Source organism: Mus musculus, chromosome 9 (genome assembly GCF_000001635.26).
Source record: "Mus musculus strain C57BL/6J chromosome 9, GRCm38.p6 C57BL/6J".
In the NCBI taxonomy this organism is placed as follows: Eukaryota; Metazoa; Chordata; class Mammalia; order Rodentia; family Muridae; genus Mus; species Mus musculus.
The window spans coordinates 107,587,422-107,610,316 of record NC_000075.6 but is presented as its reverse complement, the minus strand read 5'-3'; the positions used below and the strand labels follow the sequence as shown (position 1 = coordinate 107,610,316).

The following is a 22,895-nucleotide window of genomic DNA, read 5'->3' as shown; positions in this document are numbered from 1 at the left end:
AAGACGGAGCTAGGGTGGTGCTGTGGACCCCGGGCCAGGAGCTTCATCCCTGTGAACTCCTGTGAGTCAAGTCAGGATGTAGAAGCAAGAAGGCACTGTGGAGGGTGACCCCAGGGTCCCAGCCCAGAGGCAAGAGGCAGGTAGGATCTTATCCTATCTTCAACAAGACTTAGAATAGGATCCCTGAGGAATGTTTTTGGGTGCTGCTAGGAGTGAACTTTTGAGAATTCTGGGGGATCCCTAGGGGAGGGATCCCTGAGCACAAGGATTGGAGGGTGGAGAAAAGTAGCTATGCAGAGTAGGAAGTGGGAGAGGAGCTGAGCCTGAGGCTAAGATGGTAGCCATGACCTAGCAGGGTTTCCCTCATCAGAAGAGGCCCAGAGCTGTGCTGGCAATAGCACTCATCTGCACTGTGCCTCTAGCGTGCACCAGCCTGCTCAGCCGAGGGGGTTATAGAAGCGACTGACCAGGGATAGCTAGGAAGAGTGAGCCTGTAAGGTTGGCAGGTGGTGGCGCGTGCCTTTAATGCCAGCATTTGGGAGTTCAAAGCTAGCTTGGTCTACAAACCAAGTTCTAGAAAAGCCAGAGCTTTACAGAGAAATCCTGTCTTGGGGATGTGGGGGAGGGGTTAGTTGATCACTACACAGGTTCTGGGCAGTCCCCTCAGCATCTTCAACTCCTATCAGAGCATACAGAGGATGCCCCACACACGCATAAGTCAGGGTTTCCAGGAAGGCTCTCTCTATCCAACTTAGGGGATGTAGTATTTATGTAAATGCCATTTATGTAAATGGCTGTTGATCAGTACAGAGTGCTCTACAGTATTTTTTGCAGCTTTCCTGGTATAGCCCCTTCCTCAAAGGCTGTAAAGAACGGGGCCCCACCCCCACTCCCCGGCTTCCCCATCCCACTCTACTGGGCAATGAAGAAAACAGGAGTGTGGAACTGTGATGTGGCTGGTTGAGGGGGGGGGACTCCCCATCCCAGAGGGGCTGACCTCAGCCTGGGAGGAATGTGCACGAGGGAGGGAGGGAGGGCGGGAACGCAGGGGTGGAGCCAGTAGGGGGAGGGCCACAGTGAAAGGCCCAAGGCTCCTGGTGGTGGCCCCTCCTGCCACCCCTCCACCTCAGCTCTGACATGGCCCACTGAAGGGAAGGGCAAGAGGCAAGGAGGGGAGGAACTGATCTTTCCAAAAGGTGGGCCGGGGGTCCCCTGGACCATGGTGGCCAGGCTTGGGGTTTGTGGGTGGGGAATGTCCTGACAGACCCTTGACTTTTTCCCAGATTGCCTGGGGGCAGGTGGTATACTGTTGGGGGAATTAGGCTTCCTGGGGCTCCTAGTCCTCGTGGCAGTGCCTTACCACCCCCTGGCACTAAGCTCCAGTTCTCAGAGTCTCATGACCTAGTGCCCACGTGGCCAGCGGGGGGAAGGTTGCAAGGTGGAGCCATCGTTGATTGCAAAAGCAGGTGTCAGTAGGGAGCCTGCAATCCCACCCAGCCCAGGACACTGGCATGACCGACCAGCACAGCCACCATCAAAAGGGTGTTGGGTGTCCTACGGAGCCACCACGCTACCACAGGGAGCCCAGGCATGGTGCAGAGGTGGCTCGGTAGTGAGGCAAGGTGGGCAGGCAAGTGCAGAGACTTGGTGCAACTATCCAGTTATCTCCAAAAGGAAAAGACAGAGCTTTGGTAGGCTGTACTGTCAATGCACAGTCCGCAGGGAGAACCCAAGCAGACCTGTGCTAGTGGATGTCCCCAAGATAGAGGCTCAAGCAGGAGTAGGGACCCCAGCTGCCTCTCTGGGTTTCAGACCAAGACTGCCTTATTCCAGAATCTTTAGAAAGTCCAGTTATGACACCCGGGTACTGGCATCTGAAGTGCTGCCTTTTAGGGGAGCCCCACCTTAAATCCAACAGGATGAAACCCAGCAGTAGGGAGCAGGAAAGAGATCCTCTCACCTCTCACTCTTCAAGGGAGGAGACATAGCTACGGGAGCAAGTCACCTGGCTAAAGAGGGCCAGAGGCAGCTCGTGCCCTTGAGCTGGGAAGTGAGAGCCCCCGGTTGTCAGAAAGGTGGGGGGGGGGGCCTCTGGCACTGCCTCCTGGTGTGAATACCAGCGCTGGTGCCTGGCATAAAAGAAAAGAGATTGGGTCCTTGAGTCTGGAGAACTGGAGTCAGTCTGGGCAGACCAGGGACACAGCAGGGGTGACCAGGGGCCTCCAGGCGGCACTTGCTGCTGGGTGGAAAATTGTAAACAGCCAAAGAATGTTGTTTGCTTGCATGAGGCCAGGGGAGGCTGCCCAGGTCCTTGGAGAGAGGCAGCGAGCCCAGGAGCAGAGTAGGGCCTTATCCTAGAAACCTAGGCTCCTTTCTGAACACCCCTGGCCCTTGTCCCCCAGCGGCTAGACAGGTAGGCCAAGAACACTAGATCCTAAAGCTCCTGGAGAGATAAGTCTCCCCTTATCTCTGTCTGTGTCCCCTTATCTCTGATTGGATGACGTCCAGGCGGTATTAACAAAACTGCACAGTTGCAGCGCCAAGGCACCTGTGCCATACAACCGTACAGCCGTGGCTGGGGGCCTTCTGACCCCTGAGGGCAGTCTTGGGGAGAGTGAGGCAACATCCAGCCCTTTAAAGTGCTCCCAAGACTTCAAACAGGGAGTGGTTTTCAGAATAAGCTATACAACAAAACCCTAAGTACTTCCCAGCCTGGGCACCAAAGTCAATTGTAGGAGTCCTTCCTGTCTGAAAACTGTCTGCCACACTCCTGGCCCAGCCCCTGAGAAGCAGGGGTAGGTAAAGCAAGAAGTTGAGGGCCATCCTTGATTAATGATAAGTTCGAGGCCAGCCCAGGCTATAGAAGACCCTGGCCTTCAAACAAACAAAAGCAACCCTACAAACCCCTCTCGGGTACATGGTTCTGGGTTTGATGGATAGGGCAGTCTTGCCAGCTTGGAAGAGAGCGGGAGTCCATGGGTCATTCACCTTTCCAACATCTGCCCCAAGCTCCACCCTAGCTGGGCTCTGAGGATGGGCCCACATTCTCAGCATCTCCTGAGCCTCCCCTCCCCCCTCCTCCCCCTTTCCTGCCTGGCTGTCATTGTGTGTGTGTGTGTGGGGGGGCAGACAGCTGAGGTCCAATTGGTAAGAAAGTGACAGGCTGGGGCCCAGAAGAGGAGAGGAGAGCTCCTTCCCTGACCTCTGACCACTGTCCTAGCCAGCTCCTGGGACCTGAGCTTGCTGTGGAGTGTACAGTCATCCCTTAGCTGTGGAGGGACAGGTAAGGACCTGGGGTGCCTGGCCCACCATTCCTGCTGCCTGCTGCACAGAACTGTCAGGGATGGTCTCGGCTGATTCTTCCTGCTTTGCCTTATCTTAGTGACAGGTTTCTGGAACTATATCCTTGGGGCACCCTTCACCTTGAAACCCAGAAGGAGAGGGCCATCTTTACCTGCCCAACCCTTGCTCTCATTCCACTCCTGCGGGGCCACCGGTCTCCAGCCAGTCCCAGCTGCCTGTGCCGGTCACCCGATCCACCCTGTAGCCCTGCAAACTTTATGGTATTCGGGGCGGTGGCTGGCCTGGTGGAGGCGGGGGCTTTTACTTAAAGGAACCGTCAGAGGGTGCCCTGTGGGCCCTAGCCTTCTTCCCTTCCCCAGGACAAGAGGGGTCAAGGTGGGAGACCCCTGTCAGAGTTCTTGGTGGAGTGTGGGAAGGCAGCCTTGTCAGCCTCACAGACTTCTAGTACCTGAGAAAAGGTGCAGGCAAGTGTGACCAGATGAAAGGAAAGGGGGGCAGGGGAGAATCGGGTCCTGGCCTGGGAGGGGTCCAGGAACTGGTGTGTGTGTTGGGAGGGGGGGGTAGAAAGTGAATTGAGGGGAGAGCTTCAACCCAGCCAGCAGCTAATTTCCTTCTTTAATCACACTGGGACCTTGGCTCGAGTGCCCCACTGTCCTGTGTACTTCTGTAAGGGAGAGCTGTAGGAGCCAGAGCCTGGATCTACCTGAGTGTGCCAGGCAAGGCGTCTGGTTCAGTGGAGGGGCTCAACAATGACAGGGAAACTTAAGACCCTGAAATGGCAGGGACTTTGAGGGCAAATAATTGTTCCACCTGGAGCTTTAATTTAAGTGAGCCAGAACCGTCCATGGGCCTCAGTCCTCGCTTGGGTCTCTGTGTGCCCGGCTCCTTCTAACCCTCAGGCTACAGAGAGGAATCGGTCACAAAAACTGGGTCTGCTGGATTTGGCCTGAGTCTGGATCAGGGCCCTGAGAAGAATAGATGGCACTTGTCAACGGAAGCGATCGATGCGGCTTTTGTGTTCACTTGCATGTCCGCTGTGCCTGCACACACACCTGCCCATGTGCACATATGTGATTCATGTGCTGAACAGGCAGATTTAATGCTGGCACACACTTGACTAGATGTATACACACGGCACCGCGTGTTAAGTATACAGATTTGTACGTCAGCTTATATCTACATAGGTGTGACACCTGCTTGCTCATAGACATGTATGCATATGGACACGCACACACGCTCATGTATACATACATGTGTTCGGGTATGTGTGTTCACAAAGGGACCCTCAGAAATATATTCATATCCGTAGTCACCCACAACCTTGGATCCAGTCCCCAAAGTGCCCCTGCATTTCCCTGCCTGCCGGTCTGTGGGTACACGGCCACCTCCTGAGGCCTCGCCCCCCCCTCCACCCACTCTCCTGCAGCAACTGCTTTGCTCTTTGCACTTGGTGCCCTCTGGAATGACCACAGGATCTGACTCTCATCTGTCGGCTCTTCGCCCTTTACTGCCTGGGGACCTTGTCCGCATCATCAGTATCCTTGTCTCTGCCCCAGGCTGGCATGAAGTGGGTGCACAGTGTTTGTGAATTAACGTCTGTGAGTGTGTGTGCGGAGGGGAGGTTACTGAGGGTGACGTGGTGGGGCGGGTGCCTGCCAATGCAGGGTGACCCTGAGGGTGTGCCCGGTGTGGGTGTGTCTCTGATTGTGGCCAGGCGGGGCACCCTTGGTGGAGAGGAAACGGTATGCGACCCCCCAGCCTCTATCCCTAGGGGCTGTAATCTGATCCCTTGGGACTCCCCCGTGCCCTCCCACCCGCCCTTACCCTCTCTGCTTTGCTGCGGACTCTTCTCTTCCAGATCCTGGGGCAGAGTCCAGGACTGCTGAAGGCTCCTCCACACACGCCTGCTGAACCCTGAGCGCCCTGAGCTGCCGGCATGGGGCGGGCTGAGGCCGCCGCCATGATCCCAGGCCTGGCCCTTCTCTGGGTAGCAGGGCTAGGGGATACTGCCCCTAACCTTCCCCGCCTTCGGCTCTCCTTTCAAGGTAGGTGCACCTGGCAGATGGAGGGGCCGGCTTGAACAGGAAAAGGGCCCGATATGGAAAGACTTGCTGGTGCCAGTATGCGCATCCTCACTACTTGTTGGGTTGTGGGTTTTCTTGGGCCATCTCCAGTTAACCCTGTCCTAGCCTCAGCCCCCAACCTCTCTGCCCACATTCTGCTCATGTTTTCCCAAGGAGGACCCCTACTGTCTCCATAGCAACAGTCCCTGCCTCCGACTCATCCCCCCCCCCCCCATCCCAAAGCATTCCATGACTCTTCAGTAGTTAAGTCCAGGTTTGGGGACTGTCAGAGCCCCTTTCTTATACTCCTTGCACACAGGGGTGGTCCCTGGGCACAGAGTGGCATTTGCTGGTCAATTCTGCTAAATCCAAGCTAGCGGTAGGATGACAGGGAAGGGACCCCCAGCCTGACATTTTAGGGATGGATTCTGTCCTGTCAGTTGTCTTCCTTTTGCCTCTCCTAGAACCCTGCTGTCCATAAGCCTGCCTTCCAGCATGCCAGCCCACTTGCCTACACATGTTTTCCCAAACCTGTTTTCCCCTTTCCGGGGGGCATGCACCACCCACCCTGTGACTCTGTACATGCACCCGGGTGGGCCAGTCTTCATATGTGTAAGCTCACATCCACCTACGTGTCCATGTGTGTGTCTTGGGTCACACAAATAACCTTGGTCTGCAGATAGACGACCAGGCAGGGCCTTGAGGAAGTTCCTGGCACTGTTACGTACTGAGAAGTATCTCTCCCTGCAGAATTACAGGCCCGGCATGGTGTCCGAACCTTCAGGCTGGAGCGGACCTGCTGTTATGAAGCCTTGCTGGTGGATGAGGAGCGTGGACGCCTGTTTGTGGGTGCTGAGAACCACGTGGCTTCCCTCAGCCTGGACAACATCAGCAAGCGAGCCAAGAAGGTGCCCGGGACCCCTAACCTTACTCAGCGTCAGTGCTGGCTCAGGAAAAAGCCTTAGGGTCCCAATCCAGTCTGTCTAGACTCTAGAGAATCTCCAAGGGGTGGGCAACTGAATAGAGAAACCCCCAAAATAAAGAGCGCCCCAAATCCCTAACCTGTGTTCCCTCCCCATAGCTGGCCTGGCCCGCCCCCGTGGAATGGCGTGAAGAATGCAACTGGGCAGGGAAGGACATTGGTGTGAGTGTGGGCTACTCGAAGGGGAGTGTGCAGAAGAGAGTTGGGCCCCCCCATCCCAGGGCTGAGAGAGAGGCTAGCCTGTTATGGCTGGGGTAGGGGCAGGGAGGTCAAGGCAGATAAGGCAGTGACTCAGGGTGGGAGCTTATATGATTCTTCTTGGGGGGGGGCTCTGAGTCACAGGGGGAGCTGTGTGTATCTATACTTCCTCATGTAGTTACCCTGTGAAGGTAGATTGTCACGAAGGCCACTCAGGTCCCTGTAACTCATGTTAGTACTTCCCTGGGCTGATGCAGAAGAGAGACAGGATGGGGATGCCCCTAGTGACCTGCAACTCCTTCGGGCTGCCTCCCTGGGGAAAGCCTGACTGCACCCGCCCCACCTGCCCACCAGACCGAGTGCATGAACTTCGTGAAGCTGCTGCACACCTACAACCACACCCACTTGCTGGCCTGTGGCACAGGGGCTTTCCACCCAACCTGTGCCTTTGTGGAGGTGGGCCACCGGCTGGAGGTAAGACCAGGACTAAACAGTGGAGAGATGGGAAGGGTGACAAAGGACCTGACATTAACAACTCCCCTGCCCTGCCCCCAGGAACCCATGCTTCAACTGGACCGGAGGAAACTTGAGGACGGCAAGGGGAAGACTCCTTATGACCCAAGGCATCGGGCTGCCTCGGTGCTGGTGGGTGAGTCCAAAGGCTGGCACCCAATAGAACTCTAGAACCCTTTAGAAGTTCTAGAACTTCACGTGTCCCAGGAGCACCCCCCCCCCAGAGCTCATAGCTGGCTGAGTACCCCTTTGTCCTGTCTGCAGGGGAAGAACTGTATTCTGGGGTGACAGCAGACCTTATGGGCCGGGACTTTACCATCTTTCGAAGCCTTGGTCAGAATCCGAGTCTCCGAACAGAGCCCCATGATTCCCGCTGGCTCAATGGTGAGACACTGGTGGGGACCCTGGGAGGGGGCTGCCCTCCTCCGATAGGGAAGGTGCCACAGAATGAGGGAGCCACATTGAAGTCTCTCCATGTATCTACTATAATCCCTGAGCCAGAGGCACAGAGGCAGAGGCAGGCAGGAGTCTTTGAGCCCATGGGTCTTGGAGCCAGGATATGCTGAGGTACATGCCAGTGGCCGTGCAAGATGAAAGAACAGAAAAGGAAAAAGGTGTCTGGGTTGAATAAGGGAAGCTATTGTTGGGAGGGGCTGTGGGTTATTAATAGCTTCCAGAACACAAGAAAGCCAGCCAACAGAACTGGATGAGCATTCTAGGTAAGGGAAATGATGAGCGCAAAGGCCCTGAGGCAAAAAACCAGCAAAGATAAGGCTCAAGCAACTAGCATTGATAGGAAACTCAGACTCTCAAGGGCTGGAGTCCTTTAGCATGGGACAGCATGAGAAACCGAAACAGGAACAGGGAGTATTTGATCTGCTAGGGAGGAAGATTTGTGAATGAAGGTGAAAACAGATACCCGATCTCCCTCTTTTCCTGGCAAATTAAGGAAGTGTGGCATGGTCAGAAAGCCCTGTAAAGGGGAGAGGAGCAGCCCGCTTGCGCTCGTAGCTATGGTCTCTACTGCCCCCTCGTGGCTGCTTCTTGCCTTGCAGATGCCGATCATAGGGTGGGTCTTGGAGGCTCTGGTTGTGAGATCCTTGTCATGGACCAGGACCAGGCCCGCTGATACCGTGCCTCCTGTTTTGCTAGAACCCAAGTTTGTCAAGGTCTTTTGGATCCCAGAGAGTGAGAACCCTGATGACGATAAAATCTATTTCTTCTTCCGCGAGTCCGCTGTGGAAGCAGCACCAGCAATGGGGCGCATGTCTGTGTCTCGTGTTGGCCAGATCTGCAGGGTAAGGAGACACTAGGCCAATTCTACCTTTGCCCCTGACCCTTTGCCTGCGATGGTCTTGCTCTCATCCCTTCTGATCCTGTGAGCAGAATGACCTGGGTGGCCAGCGGAGCTTGGTCAACAAATGGACCACATTTCTGAAGGCGCGGCTTGTGTGCTCAGTACCTGGAGTTGAGGGTGACACCCACTTTGACCAACTTCGTGAGTGTCTTGAATGAGGGGTAACATCAGGGGAGGAGTCGGGGTGAAGAGTCCAGGAGCCTGAGGTGTGTGAGCATTGCCCCACCACCCTTGTCTTTCCCTGCAGAGGATGTTTTCCTTCTGTCCTCCCGAGACCGCCAGACACCTCTTCTCTATGCTGTCTTCTCCACCTCCAGGTGAGGGGCAGGAAGCAGTTCCCTTGGGCAGCCAGTTGAGTTTGCCGGGGTTCCTCACTCTGCTCTCTCCATTGCCTGCAGTGGTGTCTTCCAGGGCTCTGCTGTGTGCGTGTACAGCATGAACGATGTGCGCCGAGCCTTCTTGGGACCTTTTGCTCACAAAGAGGGGCCTACACACCAGTGGGTGTCCTACCAGGGTCGTGTCCCCTACCCAAGACCTGGCATGGTGCGTTGCTAGGGACCGCTTGCAGTAATCCACTTCAAAGTCTCAAGGGTGGAGAATTTGACTCAGCCCGGCCCTGGGAGTTTTGCTGGGGGTGAGGGTGCAGTGTGATTCCGTCCTTTTGGAAGGGTGGGGAAATGTCACCATCATAAAAGATAGAGCTGTGCCCCTCAGAGCCTGAGGTTCGCCAAGGAAAGGCTCAGATAGATACTTAGGGTCCTTGTCACATCTTACCTTTCACGATCCCAGAGGCTTTGAACGGAGGGCTGACCACAAAACCCTGTATCTCTGCCTGACGCACCTTGCCTTCTAGTGCCCCAGCAAGACCTTTGGCACCTTCAGCTCCACCAAGGACTTCCCAGATGACGTTATCCAGTTTGCTCGGAACCACCCTCTCATGTACAACCCAGTCCTGCCCATGGGGGGGCGCCCTCTCTTCCTACAAGTGGGAGCTGGGTACACCTTCACCCAAATCGCCGCAGACCGAGTAGCAGCTGCCGATGGACACTACGATGTTCTCTTCATTGGTACAGGTCAGGGTCTCATCACAATGGCCCATAGGACAGAGAGTCCCCTCCAGGTTCCTTGGCCGGGAGGTAGCAGTTGTCCCTGATAAGTCTAATATCTACATCTTTGCCTGGGCTGTGGCCCCACTTTCTGGAGGCTCTGGTCATTGTTTCAACCCATAACTGTTACTTTTTCATGACCCAATCATGATGATGGTGGAGACAGGGCACGCATGCGCATACACACACACAGACACACACACAGCTTGTTAGGGAAAACCAACAGTCTCTTTCTTTTCATTTCTTCAGATGTGGGCACAGTGCTGAAAGTGATCTCAGTCCCCAAAGGCAGCCGACCTAATTCTGAAGGACTTCTCCTGGAAGAGCTGCAGGTGTTCGAGGTAAGGCCTCATCCTTAGTCACCCTAGGACATATCACCTGAAGCCACTACGCCCTGATCCGCTTGCCCCGCCTCCCTTTCAGGACTCTGCCGCTATCACCAGCATGCAAATCTCCTCTAAAAGGGTGAGTAACTCAACTTGGGGAAGAAGTGACCCTGTCCCACAGCCCCCCAGCTGTCTAGCTTCTCCTTGGTTTTCAAAGCCCCGAGTTTCAGGTCTAGCTTCTCTTTGCTAGACAATGCGAACCTCAGTGTTCCCACCTGTCCAGAGGGGGAAAGGCTATCTGACTGAAGGGAACCAGGTAAGGGCTGTCCTCCATCAGACTGGAGACTCTTGTGCCCTCTAGCAACAACTCTACATAGCATCGCGCAGCGCAGTGGCCCAGATTGCTTTGCATCGCTGCACTGCCCTAGGCCGCGCCTGCGCAGAATGCTGCTTGGCCCGTGATCCTTACTGCGCCTGGGATGGATCAGCTTGCACACGCTTCCAGCCTACGGCCAAGAGGTGGGTTGGTTTGGAGTCTGGATTGGGCTACTGGGAAGGGAGTCTCTGCTACCAGCAGAGAAGGGCTCATAGGTTTTAATGCCTCCCTCAGACGGTTCCGGAGGCAAGACATAAGGAATGGCGACCCCAGCACCCTATGCTCTGGAGGTGAGTACCCCAATCAGCTTCTGTCCTCGGCCCTTGAAATTGCCACACCCAAGCCTTGTCTGAACTTTTACATCTTTTGTCTCAAGACTCTTCTCACTCTGTGCTGCTGGAGAAGAAGGTGTTGGGTGTGGAGAGCGGCAGCGCGTTTCTGGAGTGTGAGCCCCGCTCGCTCCAGGCGCATGTGCAGTGGACCTTCCAAGGTGCAGGGGAGGCAGCTCACACCCAGGTGTGCCTTGCTCCACCCTTCCTAACCAGGCCCATTTAAGAGAAGCTATGCCCTGCCTAAGGAGGCCTTTGGCCTGTACCTCATACCGTTCAGTGAGTCAGATTCCCTTATCATAGTTTGTCTCATCCTCTACTGTCCTTAGCTCCACAACCTAGTGATGCCCCAACTGTGCCCACCTAGACTCCTGACCCACCCTCTACCATCTGGAGAGAGAAAGCCCTCAACCCCCCACGCGCGCACTGAGGTTTCTAGTCTACCCAATCCCCCACTCACCTAGATGGACTCATCCTCCGAAGGCTAAGTTCACATACCCTTTAAAGTGAGTCAATGCCAGCACCCATTTTCCTTGTCCACCTTTGGCTTCCAATGATCCTTGTTTCTGTCCCTTCCCTCACACACAGGTGCTGGCTGAGGAGAGAGTAGAGCGCACTGCGCGGGGGCTGCTGTTGCGGGGGCTGCGGCGCCAGGACTCTGGCGTGTATCTTTGCGTCGCGGTTGAACAAGGCTTTTCACAACCACTGCGTCGCCTGGTGCTGCATGTGTTGAGTGCGGCGCAGGCTGAACGACTGGCACGGGCAGAGGAAGCAGCCGCTCCTGCACCTCCTGGCCCTAAACTCTGGTACCGGGACTTTCTGCAGTTGGTGGAGCCAGGCGGTGGCGGAGGTGCAAACTCCCTGCGAATGTGCCGCCCGCAGCCCGGGCACCACTCTGTGGCAGCAGATTCACGTCGTAAGGGTCGCAACAGACGGATGCATGTCTCTGAGCTCCGTGCTGAGCGTGGACCACGTAGTGCAGCTCACTGGTGACTCGGCTGTCCCCACAATGGGACGAGGCTGAATATGACACTCCAAAGAGGGGCAGACAGATGCCAGGAAGACAAATGAGTTATGGCTGGGCCACACTGAGGTCCTTGGGCCAACAGAGACACCTAACCCTTACATAGGCCCTGGCCAAAGGGTAGCTTATTTATTAACAAGATAACCCGTGGATGTAGCCTCAAAGAGTGGCCTAAGCTCAATTCAGGATCTAACCAGGAGGGAGGGGACAGAGACGTGGGGTTCCAGAGTGGACCAGGACCAGAGAGTTGTCTTGGGTGGCAGCCCTGGGGAAAGAATTCTCTTTCTTGGGCAGCAAGCAGCAAGCTGTGAACAGATTAGACCGTTGGGTATGGGGTGAGGCAGGCCAACTGTACTAAAGTAACGCAATAAACACATTATCAGCTGACATTGGAATGGCCCCAGCAGACAACAGGTAGTCCTAGACCTTGCTGGGGGCTCTTGGGTATCGCCCTAGGGGTCTCAAGACCTGCATTTTCCTCATCCAAGAATGCTAAAGTGAAGATTAAACGTGTTAGTAGACGACTACGCTGGTTCCAGTGAGCCTCTGGGGTACTGGCAATACACAGTGCATTAGTGGCAGGACCAAGCTCTCTGAAGTAAAACCAATACTGGCTGTTGTGGGCAAGGATGTATTAATTCACTGAACGGGTGGTGTTTGAGCTGAATAAGAAGGAGCCAATCACCAATGTCTGGTGACAGAACATTCCGGGATAGAAGAACCAGGGCAACAACGTCGTGGAGCAGGGGACAGACCCTCCAAGTCTGCGGAACAACCAGGAGGCTGATATGGTGTTATGGCACTATGGACTCCTGATGGTTTGGAAGGTAGATCCCACCAGCCCTGCTTTTCACCGTTGAGAAACAGAACAGAGTCCACCCAGACTAAGGCCTGCAAGCTGGACCAGCACCCTTCAAGAGAGCCACGTGCCTCTCTCTCCGTGGCCTGTCAAGCCCTTGTGAAGAGGAGAGGGAGGACCCAAAACCTCTTAAGTGCTTTAGCCATGCTTCTTCATTTTTATTCTCAGTACAGTTGGCCAGGAACCTTTGTTCCTGTTTTACAGATGGAAAAGTGGAAGCCACTCCTGAAGTTCTTTTAACCTAAGGTTATAGTTTAATACTAGACATAGCAGTTTCTAATCCCAGTTCTGTCCACTGGCCAGCATGGGTGCCCACTTGTAGGGCTACCAGATCCCTATGGCATTCATTGGGCTCCAGTTGTGTCCCACCCTACCCCCACTATCTGGTATTAGATGGTCACACAGTGGTGGGTGGTTATCTCCCGTTTGCTGGAAGGAGATGGCTGGTATGTGGGAGTGAGGGATGGCTGAGTGGACTGTGCAGGCATCCTTTTCTACCATGCAACATGGTGCATGCGACACGGTGCATGCTACATGCTGATCTTCAGGATGAAAGCCCCCAAAGTCTAGGTGGGTATAGAGTTGGTATGGTTTTCTGAGAAGTTCCTTGTGCCCATGTGCTAGCAGCTCTTGGCTGAGCCCCTTCACCAAGTAGGTAGTCTAGGGCAGCCCATCTAGGTCACTCTGCCCCTTTCATGGATCGGAGCTGCCCCCTCTAAATATAGTCCAGGAAAAGTGAGCTCAGGCCTATTTTAAGGGCAGGTTGGGAGGCAGCCAGGCCTCTCCCGGAATCTGAAAGGAGCCATTGCTCTCTTTGTCAAGTTTTGCTACTGGGCACTCTCATTGGGCCCTGACTACCTACCAACTGCCATGCCTGAGGAGACCCTAGAAGGTAGGAGAGGGTGGCCACTGGGGAGGACAAGGCTCTAGTTCTGCTCACAGAGAGACCTGGCTTCATGGGGAGACCTCTCGGTCTTTTTGTACCGCACTCCTAGGGACCTACCCCTATGCATGGAGAAAGAATGTATCCGTTATACTTAGAACTCCTCCCCACCTAAGGTCCTGCCTCAGGGAGGGATTCAAAGCTCTCCACTTAGGAGTGGGTCAGCTATAGGCTGTGCCCAAGTGGGTGTGGGCATCTGGGGGAGCTCCCAAGCAGTTCAGATCTTCCTTCAGCGAAGGAGCCAGGATTGGGGTGAAGACCGGTTCTGGGGAGCATTTGGATATCTGGCCCAGGAGGCGATGAAGTAGGCAGGCCTGCCCCGAGTGTCTTAGCCTGCTCAAGACTGGCACTTAGCCGGTCAAGTGCCTTTACCTGCTGAGCCATCCTGTCCCTCCTAAATATTTTACACTGCCGAGAAAGGGCCTGCCCTCTGCTAAGGGATGTTAACCTTTTTGGGGTGAGAGGGGGAGACCTAACTATAACATCTACCATGTGTCTTTTTCTATAGCAAATGAAACATGTTCACATATAAAGTATGGGAGACGCACAGTGAGGAGCAGAGGGGATGTAATGTGACTTGCGGTCCGCCGCCCAGGCTCAAGGACTGACAGCTTCTGGTTTTGTTTGAATTGCTTGTGAGCATGGCATGGGGCAGCTTCAAGCACGTCATAAAGGCTGAGTTACTGTCCGGAGATGGGAGGACCCAAAGCCATCCATCCCCAGTGCTGGGCTACACTGTAACCTGCGTTCCTGGCAGGCATCTGGAGTTGGGGCAAAACCAAACCAAACAACAACATCCAATAAAAGACCTTGACAGTGCACACTCAAGAGGCAGAGACAGGAGGATCTCTGTGAGTTCAAGGCCAGTCTGGTCTATATTCTGAATTCTAGGCAGCCAGGTCCACATAGGGAATCCCTGTTTCAAAACTAAATACCCAGTCAACATCAGCAGAAAGTGTAATTATAGTTATTTAGAAATCACAAATATTTTGATAATAGTTGAAATGCTGAGGCAGAAGGATCACTTGAATTAACCAGGTACTCAAAACCAGTCTGGGAACTTTCTGAGACTGTCTTAAACAGGGGAGGTGGGAGGAGGGACAAGATGGCTCAGTGATTGAAAGCACTTGCTGTATAACCAGAAGATCTGAATTCAGACCCCAGTGACCACGGAACAAGCCAGGTGTGGTCTTGTGTGCCTTATAACCCCAGTGCTGTGTGCACTGGGACATGAGGATAGGAAGGACAATGGAGCTTACTGGTTGCTACCCTTGTTAAAAAACAAAAACACCCAAACAAACAAACAAACCAAATAGCAAAGCTGGGTAGAGATGCACACACCTTTTTTTTTTTTTTTCGAGACAGGGTTTCTCTGCATAGCCCTGGCTGTCCTGGAACTCACTTTGTAGACCAGGCTGGCCTCGAACTCAGAAATCGGTCTGCCTCTGCCTCCCAAGTGCTGGGATCAAAGGCGTGAGCCACCACTGCCCAGCGAGATGCACACACTTAATGCCAGTAATAGGTAGGCCGAGGCAAAAGAATTTCGAGTTTAAGCCCATCCTAGCTTAGGCTACGCAATGAGTTCCAGGCCAGCACAGTGAGTCACTATCTCAAAACAAAACAAAACAAGACAAAACAAAACAAAACCTGAAATAAATATAACCATAAGGGAACCACAGTCAGCGGCTAAATAGGCAGAACCTGTAAACGGTAATTACACACACGTTGGTCAGGCTCCCTAGGCAGCAATCAAGACAAGCTGTTTCTCATCTCTCAAGTTAGCAAATATATGTAAAGGTGTGGGCATACAGAGTCTGGGGATAGTTCTGTGAAGAACTTGTCTAGCATGCTTGAAAGACCTGAGTTTTATTTCTCCGGGGCCAGGATGTGTGTGAAGACTGTCCCACGACATGCTCAGAAGCAAGTCCAAAAGCAGATACTGTCTGCCAGTCTTTATGTCTGGGAGGGGGACTACAGATCTCGGGGTACACACTTCTGATCCCAGGCAGGTCTGGTGAGGTAGAGAGAGTTCCTGGGGCTCCGTAGTTAGTGAGTCTAGGTTATTTATTGGGTTCCAGTGCCAGGTCAGCAAGACCTTTGGCTTCTGCACCACACACACACACACACACACATTTTCCCCACAGTGGGATGGCTAATGGTGGCCATGTTGTACTGCTGGGCTCTGGACAGGCCTTTTAGAAGATAGTTTTGATGATAGCTTCAAAGAGAACTCTCAGTTCTTTGGGCCCCATGATTTCCACTTCTGAGAATTGTCCTCAGTAACTTTCAGGAAAGTGGGGAAAACCTTCATGTTTAATGATGGATGTCCTGGGGGTTAATTTCCACTGAGAATTGGAAACTACCTAAATGCCCAGATAGCCTCAGAGGGAGGCCAGAGGGAGGAGCCCTCAAAGTTAGATTGAAACTGTTAAGAATAAAAGTGGACTCCTGCGGCGCCGTTGAGTGCAAACAGCAGGACTCCCTCCCATAAGAGAGGCCGAATCACTGTGAAGGCAGACCAGAGGCCAGGAGGAATAAGCAGGCAGACCTGGGAAATGCTCAAATGTGACATGGGAGCATGGAGTCCCTGGACCCTTTGGAGCCCTGGACCCAAACTTAGGGTCACCCCTGAAATTGTAGGGAATTTGGAACCAAATGTCACAGGTGCAGTTCCCATATGTCCCAAGTCTCCGCAACCTACAAAGGAACTGATTGCTCCAATTGTCCCACCGCCCCTGTAGACACCGTGTTGCCAATGCAGAACCAGAGGAACAGGGGAGCACTGGCTCCTAACCACGTGCAGGAGGTGCGTCTGCACCGAGTGGAGTCCATCAGTGACCTACACAGCGGAGGTAAGGGAGCTCAGACAGGGAGTGAGATGGATGCTGTGGGTACCACCTTCCCGATGGACCGGTTCTCCTTGCAGGCTCACTACGACCCTGTCTGGTGGAGGAGGCACAGGCATGGGAGGAGCTTCTGGGTGTCTTACCACCATCGCTGTGCACCCAAGCTGGTTGCAGCCCTGTGTGTGGCCGTGGGGGCTTCCTTCTGCTGCTGGTACTGCTGGTGTTCACCTGCCTGGCGCTGGCCACCGTGGCTGTCTATCTAAGTGGTAGGAACAGGCAGGACCAGGAACCCAGGGCAACTGGAAATGAAGCAATAAAGGGTGGGGCACGGGCCAGTGGGCAAACCCTGACGAAGGGCTGTTTGGGGATCTGGGGAGGCATGCAATCATGACAAGGTCCCACAAATGTCTTCTCATTCCCAGTGCTGCAGAGCGAATCCCTGAGGGTGTTGGCTCACACACTGCGCACACAAGAGGAGACTCTGCTCAAATTGCGTCTGGCTAGCCTCAGCCAGCTAAGAAGGCTCAACTCCAGTGAGGCTCGGGCACCCAGCTGAGATGCCATCTGTATGTGAGACTGTGGGGAGGGGGAAAGAGGCTTTTAGCAGGTCTCTGTTCTCTCACTGATGGCTTCATTTACACTACTCCTTGGTGAGATTTCTGTACAAGCCTGATAGAACTCCACAGCTTCCTGTCTCTCTTGACCTCTTCAGGCCAGGCCTGACCAAGCCTTCTGGTGCCAGGGCCCTGCTTTGGATAGCCAAAGGTCAGAGGATGGGGCACCAGTCTTTTCCTGGCACCTCCTGTCAGCACCCTCTGGCCACCCCCAGATAGGAGGTTCAGAAGTCTAGAAATAGCTGCCCTGGCTCAGCCACCCACTCTGCCAGGCCTCCCAGTGGGGGGTCCAGTCTCAGCTCTCAGCGCTGACCTGGGGAACTAAGTGTCCTGCCATGGAGGACAAAGGTGAGGTAGAGATCTTAGCTGCAGACAAGCCTGGGGTGGGAGACAAGGAGGGAGGGAGGGAGGGAAGGCAAGACTCAGGATAAAGGCCACAGGGGGCTAAGTATCGTTTAATTCTCTCTTATCTTTAATAAACCAGCACACACATCCATTATAGGCAGCTTTGCCTACCCTATGCCATGGAGGCCAGGTGCCAGACCCCCAAGGGAAGCAGCCCCGGTCGGGGGTGGGGGTGGGGGAGTGGGGCAAGGTCTATAAAACAGGGATGGTCCTTTCTCACCACCCACCCTGCCCGTTGGTCCTAGGTTAGTCCTCTAGGACCGTTAGCCCTCCAGGACCGGCACACATTTGGTTTTACCTGAGACAGGACAGGAAGAGGCCACAGCCACAGAGCTGAGTGCACATACAAAGGGCTTGAGTCTAAGTGTCCTGATCCCTTGACCCTCCCACATTTGTCTATTTTTGGTTTCATCATTAAAAAAATAAAGTGACAATCACTGGCAGGGACCAGTTCTTGCACTGTCTTCTGTTAAAAATATGGTATGGTATGGGTAGCCTTCTCGTTGGCCAGTCTGATTCACAAGATATCTGCCCGCTTGTCCCTTGCACGACTACGGGCCTTGGTCCGGGCTTTGAAGGCTGCAGCATTGTACAGGTGCTGTCAAAGAGGCAAAGAAGGGAGCACGGTGAACCGAGAGCCTACTTGCAGAGCTATGCCCCTGGGTAACAGAAGGCAAGATAAAGGTGTCCAAGGGGCAAACCTTTTCAAAGCGTGAAATCTTGCAGGCCTTCAGGGCAGCAGCATCCAACACTAGCACGGGGCCCAGGCCAAAGATGTCACGGAGAAGCTCATTGTTCTGAAAACAAGGCAATTAGCTACGGCCAGTCTGAAGCAGTCAGGCTAGGTGGCCCTCCCCGTGTCCCCTCACCTGGAGGTGATAGTGTATGCCAGAGCCCAACACATCTTTGAAGGCTGTGTAGATGCGGTGGCGAGCCCAGCTGTCTATGTAGAGCACTTCCAGTCCGAAGCGGACTGTCTCCTCCTCACATTCACCACCCTGTAGAGGAGAGGGCCCATGACTGGGATTGGCTGCCATGCCTGGGACAGGTGTGTGTATATGCGCATGAGTACATGAGAGAAAGAGAGACAGACAGACAGACAGGCAGGGTCTACGAAGCCCTAGCTGTCCCGGAATTTACTTGCCAGCATGCCCCTGCCTCCTAAGTGCTAGGATTACAGGTGTGGATCACTATGCCCTGGGGACACTCCCCCCCCCCCCAGACAGGGTTTCTCTGTGTAGCCCTGGCTGTCCTCAAACTCAGAAATCCACCTGCCTCTGCCTCCTGAGTGCTGGGATTAAAGGCGTGCGCCACCACGTCCGGCTTGGGGATACATTTTTAAGGGTCACTCATGTCCTCACACACACCTCAACAAAGTGCAGCACAGCTCGGAAAATGGAGCGCTGGCGCCGCCGGTCAACCTTGGCACGGTACTTATTGCTGTCGGTGGCTAGGGTACGCAGAGATCCACAGAGGGCCTCCATGTCTTCATAGACGAAGTCCTCCTGTGTGGGACAATGGAGGTATGGCGTGGGAGCTTGAGTTCTGCTGGAACTGAGCGAGGTGCTCCCCAGAGCTTTTCTTCCACTCACTGCTCTCCTCCCCCTAACCCCTCCTAGGCCTCTCCCGGCAGGCAGTTCACCTCTACTCAAAACCTCCACTGTAGACTAGCATGTGTGTGAGTTAAGAGTTGGGGGTCACCTCCCCTGCAAACAGCCTGGGATGGTCACTGGTGCCAGCGGGCTCTTCCTACTGTCCCTCGCACCTCAAGGTCCCGGGCAAGCTCAAAGAGTAGCGCGATGGCTTCACCAGCAGCAATCCGCAGGTTCACACTTTCACTGGACAAGAGCTGGGGCAGCCGGGGCAGCTGCCTACAGAAAGGGCAGGCAAGCTAAGCTTCGTAGATGGGTTGAGGGTCCCTTCACAAACACCCTCTCCCTCCCAATAGACAGCAGCCCCTACCTGTCAAGGATATGGCTGATGTGGGTACCAGGACAGATGGTGAGCAGCAATGCCCAGGCCTGCAGGGCAGCACAGAGAAGGCCATGGAGGCTGGCGGGAACCAGAGACGCCGCAGAGCCACTAGTGCCACAGGACCAGCTGAAAACACCTTCCAAGCAGGCCAAGCAAGAGACCAGGTCCTAGGAGCACAGGGAGATAGGCGTGGCTCTCAGACAGAGCTACTGAGCCAAGTTGCTCTACCACTTGTGCCCAAAGTCCACTTACCTGGACGTCGGTGGCAGCCACATAGCAACCCAAGCCAAGAGCAGAAGCACACTGTTGGAAAGAGGACAAAGCTAGGCCACCACGGGTCAACATCAGGAACATCATATGAGTGGAGAATCTGAAGACAGGTAGAGCCCAACCCCCTGCCTGGGCATGAGGGACCGACGGGCATGGAAATACTCACATGGAGCCGGGCAGTGGGGCTTGCTGTACTGTCACTGAGCACCGAGATGAGCAAGGGCTGCAGGCTACGGAACAGCTCCTCGCCCTTGGGTCCAGGGCCCAACTGCACACAGAGAATGCCTAGCACAGCAGCAGCCAGAGCCTGTTCTTCACCCTTCCCTACAGGATGCTTTCCAGTTAGCGCATGCGGCAAGCGGCAACACCTGCCTAGCTAGGGTTCCCCAAGTGCCCAGGAATCGACCTTTCTTAAGGCACTTTTCCAGGGCATCCGCCAGAGTGAGGCTGCGCTCCAGCAGAAAGTCCGGAAGTAGGCGGGAGGCCAGGGCCAGGCGCAGGCTCTCCAGGGCTCCTTGACGGGTCTTGGCACTGGGAGGCGATAAAGGGTTCATGTGGGTGACACACCCTTGGTTCCATTTGTCATCGGCTGAACGGGGCCCCAAGTGTCGAGGCTGGCCAGCAGCCAGAGGTACCTCTTGTCAGTCAGGCAGTCCACATAACCTTTCAGCTTCTCCTCCAGGTTTTCCTGCTGGCTCTGTTCGTCCACCGCTTCGCCACCTGCAAAGCCAGCTGGTCATCACTGGATCCTGCCCCGTCCAGTGGAGCCCTCACTGAGCCCCTGTCAAATGTCAATTTGCTCTCACCCAGGCAGTCCTCTGTGGTGGCGCTGAGAAGGCTGGGACAGTCACTGGTGGTGCTCCGGGCCTCACTGGCCGCTTCATCCTCACTGGAGCCAGAGTCAGCCTGGGTACTGCTCCTGGCACCTGGGGACATAAAATCCCAATCTGACCAGCTTCTACCTGTGAAGGGTGACTCAGGGCACCTCAGTTAACTTCATCAATGCTATCCCATCTCAGAGATGAGCAAACCAAGGCCTGAAACCTGGGACTTGAATTAGGAAGCAGAAAAAAAGGGAAGAAAGCCTATCTGCTAGAGAACACAGGAGCTAGGCCTACTCAGGGACAACCTGGCAGACTCGGCGAGTGGGAACTCCAGGAAGGCATAGCCTTTGTTTTTCCTCTCCCAGATAGGGTTTCTTTGTGTAGCGTCGGCTGTCCTGGAACTAGCTCTGTGGACCAGGCTGGTTTTGAACTCACAGAGATCCACCTGCCTCTGCTTCTCCAGTGCTAGGATTAAAGTCGTGTGCTATCTCTGCTTGGTGGACACAGTCTGCTTTAAGGACAGCAGGAACCACAGAGTGGCAGAAGGGACTGGGATGAGTCCCAGGGAGGCCTTTGGCCCACTTTAGGTTATGGTCAAAAGTAGATAATGTAAAGGTTAGGGCTCAGGTTATAGAACTAGGCAGACTCAGGGGTTTAAACCGAGCCTAGGTCTTATGTTCTCCATTGGGCTATACCATTAGTGCCCCCTGCCCCTCATTAGGGCAGAGGTAAAATTTGACCAGTTGCCCAGCCTCTACGGTGTGGACAACAAAGTACGCCCCTCGGTCTAGCAGGTAAAGACATGTAACTGGCAATAGCTCTGCTCCAGGCCACGGCACTCACTAGGCTACCAACTCTGGGAGCAGCAGAGGCCCAGGTCCCTGTGGGTGTGCTGGGCACTCTGTGTTTCAAATATATTGTTTTCTGAGCTTCCTTTGGTCCACTCAGGGCCACCAACTTTAGGTATAGACACGATGGTGCCTCTGAGCCTTGGAAGACCAGAAGAAGCTCTTGACCGGGTGTCTGAAAAAGTAAACATAGGGACTCTCAAAGTGTCAGTAGGGCAGGAACAGAGAGACGGCCTGTGAGCTCTCTCCAGGGCTGAAGACTGGCCTTAAATAGGGCAGCTACTATGGTAGGCACCCTGGACAGGTTCTGACCCAGTAGGAGTCCTTACACCTTAGGGACCACTAACATTACTTGCTTGTAAAAAAACGTTCAGCCCACACGTTGATTTCTGTTCACCTCTTCTCTTACTATCCTACTTGTCAAAACTGCCCGGACGGTCTCATCTGCCGCACTGTATTGTGGTCCCTTTGGCTGCTGGGCCCTTGCGCCAGATTCTTTACCGTCTCAGAAGCTCCCCTCACAGGGCCTGCCATAATTCTAAGACCACTCTCGGTAAGTATATGCTTTCAGTACTAGTTCTTGTGGAACTGTCACCACCCTATTAAATGCCCCGAGACCCAAGCCACATTAAAGTGGCTGTCAGGTCAAAAATATGCTGGGCAGGCACTCTTTTTCAGCAGTTGTTTGTTTAATGCAACAGGTCATGCTTCTGGTTGAGTCTGATAAGAAGTCTCCAGGCTGCTTCGGTCTCTCTGGATGTCCTCCCGGTCTCTAGTCCAATTGACAGGGCCCCAATTCTCTACCTTTCCAATCACACTTCCCCGTTTTACAGAACAGACAAGGTCTCTCTGCTAATTTCCTTGTGCAGCCTACCAAATGCACTACTAGTATTTGGCAAAAGGGTTGGCTTCACGCTCTTTCTGGTGTGGTTTTCTACCCCAGTAGCGATGGGAAAACCTAGGTCCTTAATGCTGGTCAAGTCATCGTTGCGGCGCGGGATTTCGAAAAACAGCTGGCAATGTGCTCAAGTGAGGCGCACACGTGGCCAATGCCAGCTGGGGCACGTGCGAGCCTTAGCAGAGTTCTGGGAGGTCACGCTGGGCTGATCTGGGAAGATTCATCAACTCAGGTCCCTCAATGACATCGAAGGGGAATCACGGAACACCCCCGCTCACTACTGAACAAGTCTACTGGAGCCCCCGGACTCACCTCCTCCACGGCGCTGACCGCCCTTGCGGAGCGCATTGCCCTTCCGAGCACGAGGCATTCCTGGAACCGAGAATTGGGAACACGGGAATGGGGCGCGGGGTCAGGGACCCGGAGGGCGGGGACTCCAAACCAGCGAAACGCTGGCCCGTGTGCTGAGCTGAGACTGGCGAGGACGACAGGAGCCACACGCCGCGCGCGCCACCATCTTCGTGAGGCGCCCCGCCCTGTCAAATGGGTCGCTGGGAAGGTGAGTTCCCGGCCACCAAGTTCAGATCCACATACACGCGGCCGAAACTACTATCCCCAGGCATCAGCGTACACAGATTAGCACCGCCCAAGTTGTGCGCAGTGCACGACGGGAGTAGTAGTCCATTCCGGAGACACATAAGCCGACGCCGCTCTAGCTAAACTATGTACCCACAATGCCCTGCGTACCCACTTCGCCCCTCCTTCCCCTACCCCCGCCCGCGCGGTTCATAGTTAACTCAGTAGTTTCCTTTCTCACTAGAAGCGTCTGCAGGGCCT

At 54.5% G+C, this 22,895-nt stretch overlaps 3 protein-coding genes across 22 annotated transcripts; 2 read left to right on the top strand and 1 right to left on the bottom strand.

Annotated features, from left to right (window-relative positions):
• Nucleotides 1-1,075: 1,075 nt before the first annotated feature.
• On the top strand, nt 1,076-12,643 carry Sema3b (sema domain, immunoglobulin domain (Ig), short basic domain, secreted, (semaphorin) 3B). 18 transcript variants are annotated; one of them, XM_017313225.2, is made up of 22 exons: nt 1,078-1,196; nt 3,225-3,283; nt 3,383-3,563; nt 3,663-3,761; nt 4,730-4,870; nt 5,162-5,348; nt 6,117-6,274; nt 6,448-6,510; nt 6,901-7,020; nt 7,102-7,195; nt 7,324-7,443; nt 8,212-8,357; nt 8,446-8,557; nt 8,664-8,733; nt 8,815-8,959; nt 9,270-9,489; nt 9,772-9,863; nt 9,946-9,987; nt 10,210-10,367; nt 10,459-10,514; nt 10,601-10,740; nt 11,142-12,101. In XM_017313225.2, exons 6-22 carry the CDS (start codon nt 5,240-5,242, stop codon nt 11,544-11,546), a joined length of 2,250 nt encoding a protein of 749 aa, XP_017168714.1. In that variant the 5' UTR covers nt 1,078-1,196; nt 3,225-3,283; nt 3,383-3,563; nt 3,663-3,761; nt 4,730-4,870; nt 5,162-5,239; the 3' UTR covers nt 11,547-12,101. The 18 variants fall into 18 exon arrangements, 17 of the variants coding, with proteins under 17 accessions (NP_001036244.1, NP_001278468.1, XP_006511737.1 ...); XM_011242862.3 differs by lacking the exon at nt 3,663-3,761; XM_011242863.3 differs by having other exon boundaries at nt 3,383-3,761; nt 4,730-4,901.
• Nucleotides 12,327-17,691, top strand: Lsmem2 (leucine-rich single-pass membrane protein 2). 3 transcript variants are annotated; one of them, XM_030244443.1, is made up of 4 exons: nt 12,327-12,404; nt 16,121-16,231; nt 16,306-16,491; nt 16,648-17,691. In XM_030244443.1, exons 1-4 carry the CDS (start codon nt 12,374-12,376, stop codon nt 16,779-16,781), a joined length of 462 nt encoding a protein of 153 aa, XP_030100303.1. In that variant the 5' UTR covers nt 12,327-12,373; the 3' UTR covers nt 16,782-17,691. The 3 variants fall into 3 exon arrangements, with proteins under 3 accessions (XP_030100303.1, XP_030100302.1, NP_001357806.1); XM_030244442.1 differs by lacking the exon at nt 12,327-12,404 and adding an exon at nt 12,411-13,006; NM_001370877.1 differs by lacking the exon at nt 12,327-12,404 and adding an exon at nt 13,242-13,328 and having other exon boundaries at nt 16,648-17,244.
• Nucleotides 17,279-22,599, bottom strand: Ifrd2 (interferon-related developmental regulator 2). Its single transcript, NM_025903.2, has 12 exons — nt 22,371-22,599; nt 20,295-20,414; nt 20,124-20,208; nt 19,895-20,019; nt 19,655-19,812; nt 19,471-19,521; nt 19,207-19,385; nt 19,010-19,115; nt 18,612-18,749; nt 18,114-18,242; nt 17,946-18,041; nt 17,279-17,842 (listed from the first exon to the last, which is right to left on the bottom strand). The coding sequence occupies exons 1-12, from the start codon at nt 22,426-22,428 to the stop codon at nt 17,762-17,764; spliced, it is 1,326 nt and encodes a 441-aa protein (NP_080179.1). The 5' UTR covers nt 22,429-22,599; the 3' UTR covers nt 17,279-17,761.
• Between the last annotated feature and the right edge of the window lie 296 nt (nt 22,600-22,895).

Coding starts and splice junctions, on each gene's coding strand:
- Sema3b (NM_001291539.1), top strand. CDS start 5,240: ATGGGGCGGGCTGAGGCCGCCGCCATGATCCCAGGCCTGGCCCTTCTC. Junction 6,275..6,447: donor TCAGCAAGCGAGCCAAGAAG/GTGCCCGGGACC, acceptor CCCTCCCCATAG/CTGGCCTGGCCCGCCCCCGT. Junction 8,558..8,663: donor CACCCACTTTGACCAACTTC/GTGAGTGTCTTG, acceptor CTTTCCCTGCAG/AGGATGTTTTCCTTCTGTCC.
- Lsmem2 (XM_030244442.1), top strand. CDS start 12,943: ATGGTGCATGCGACACGGTGCATGCTACATGCTGATCTTCAGGATGAA. Junction 13,007..16,120: donor TGAAAGCCCCCAAAGTCTAG/GTGGGTATAGAG, acceptor CCGCCCCTGTAG/ACACCGTGTTGCCAATGCAG. Junction 16,232..16,305: donor CAGTGACCTACACAGCGGAG/GTAAGGGAGCTC, acceptor TTCTCCTTGCAG/GCTCACTACGACCCTGTCTG.
- Ifrd2 (NM_025903.2), bottom strand. CDS start 22,428: ATGCCTCGTGCTCGGAAGGGCAATGCGCTCCGCAAGGGCGGTCAGCGC. Junction 18,243..18,611: donor CTGTGCTGCACTTTGTTGAG/GTGTGTGTGAGG, acceptor TCTCCTCTACAG/GGTGGTGAATGTGAGGAGGA. Junction 18,042..18,113: donor GCATACACTATCACCTCCAG/GTGAGGGGACAC, acceptor CCTTGTTTTCAG/AACAATGAGCTTCTCCGTGA.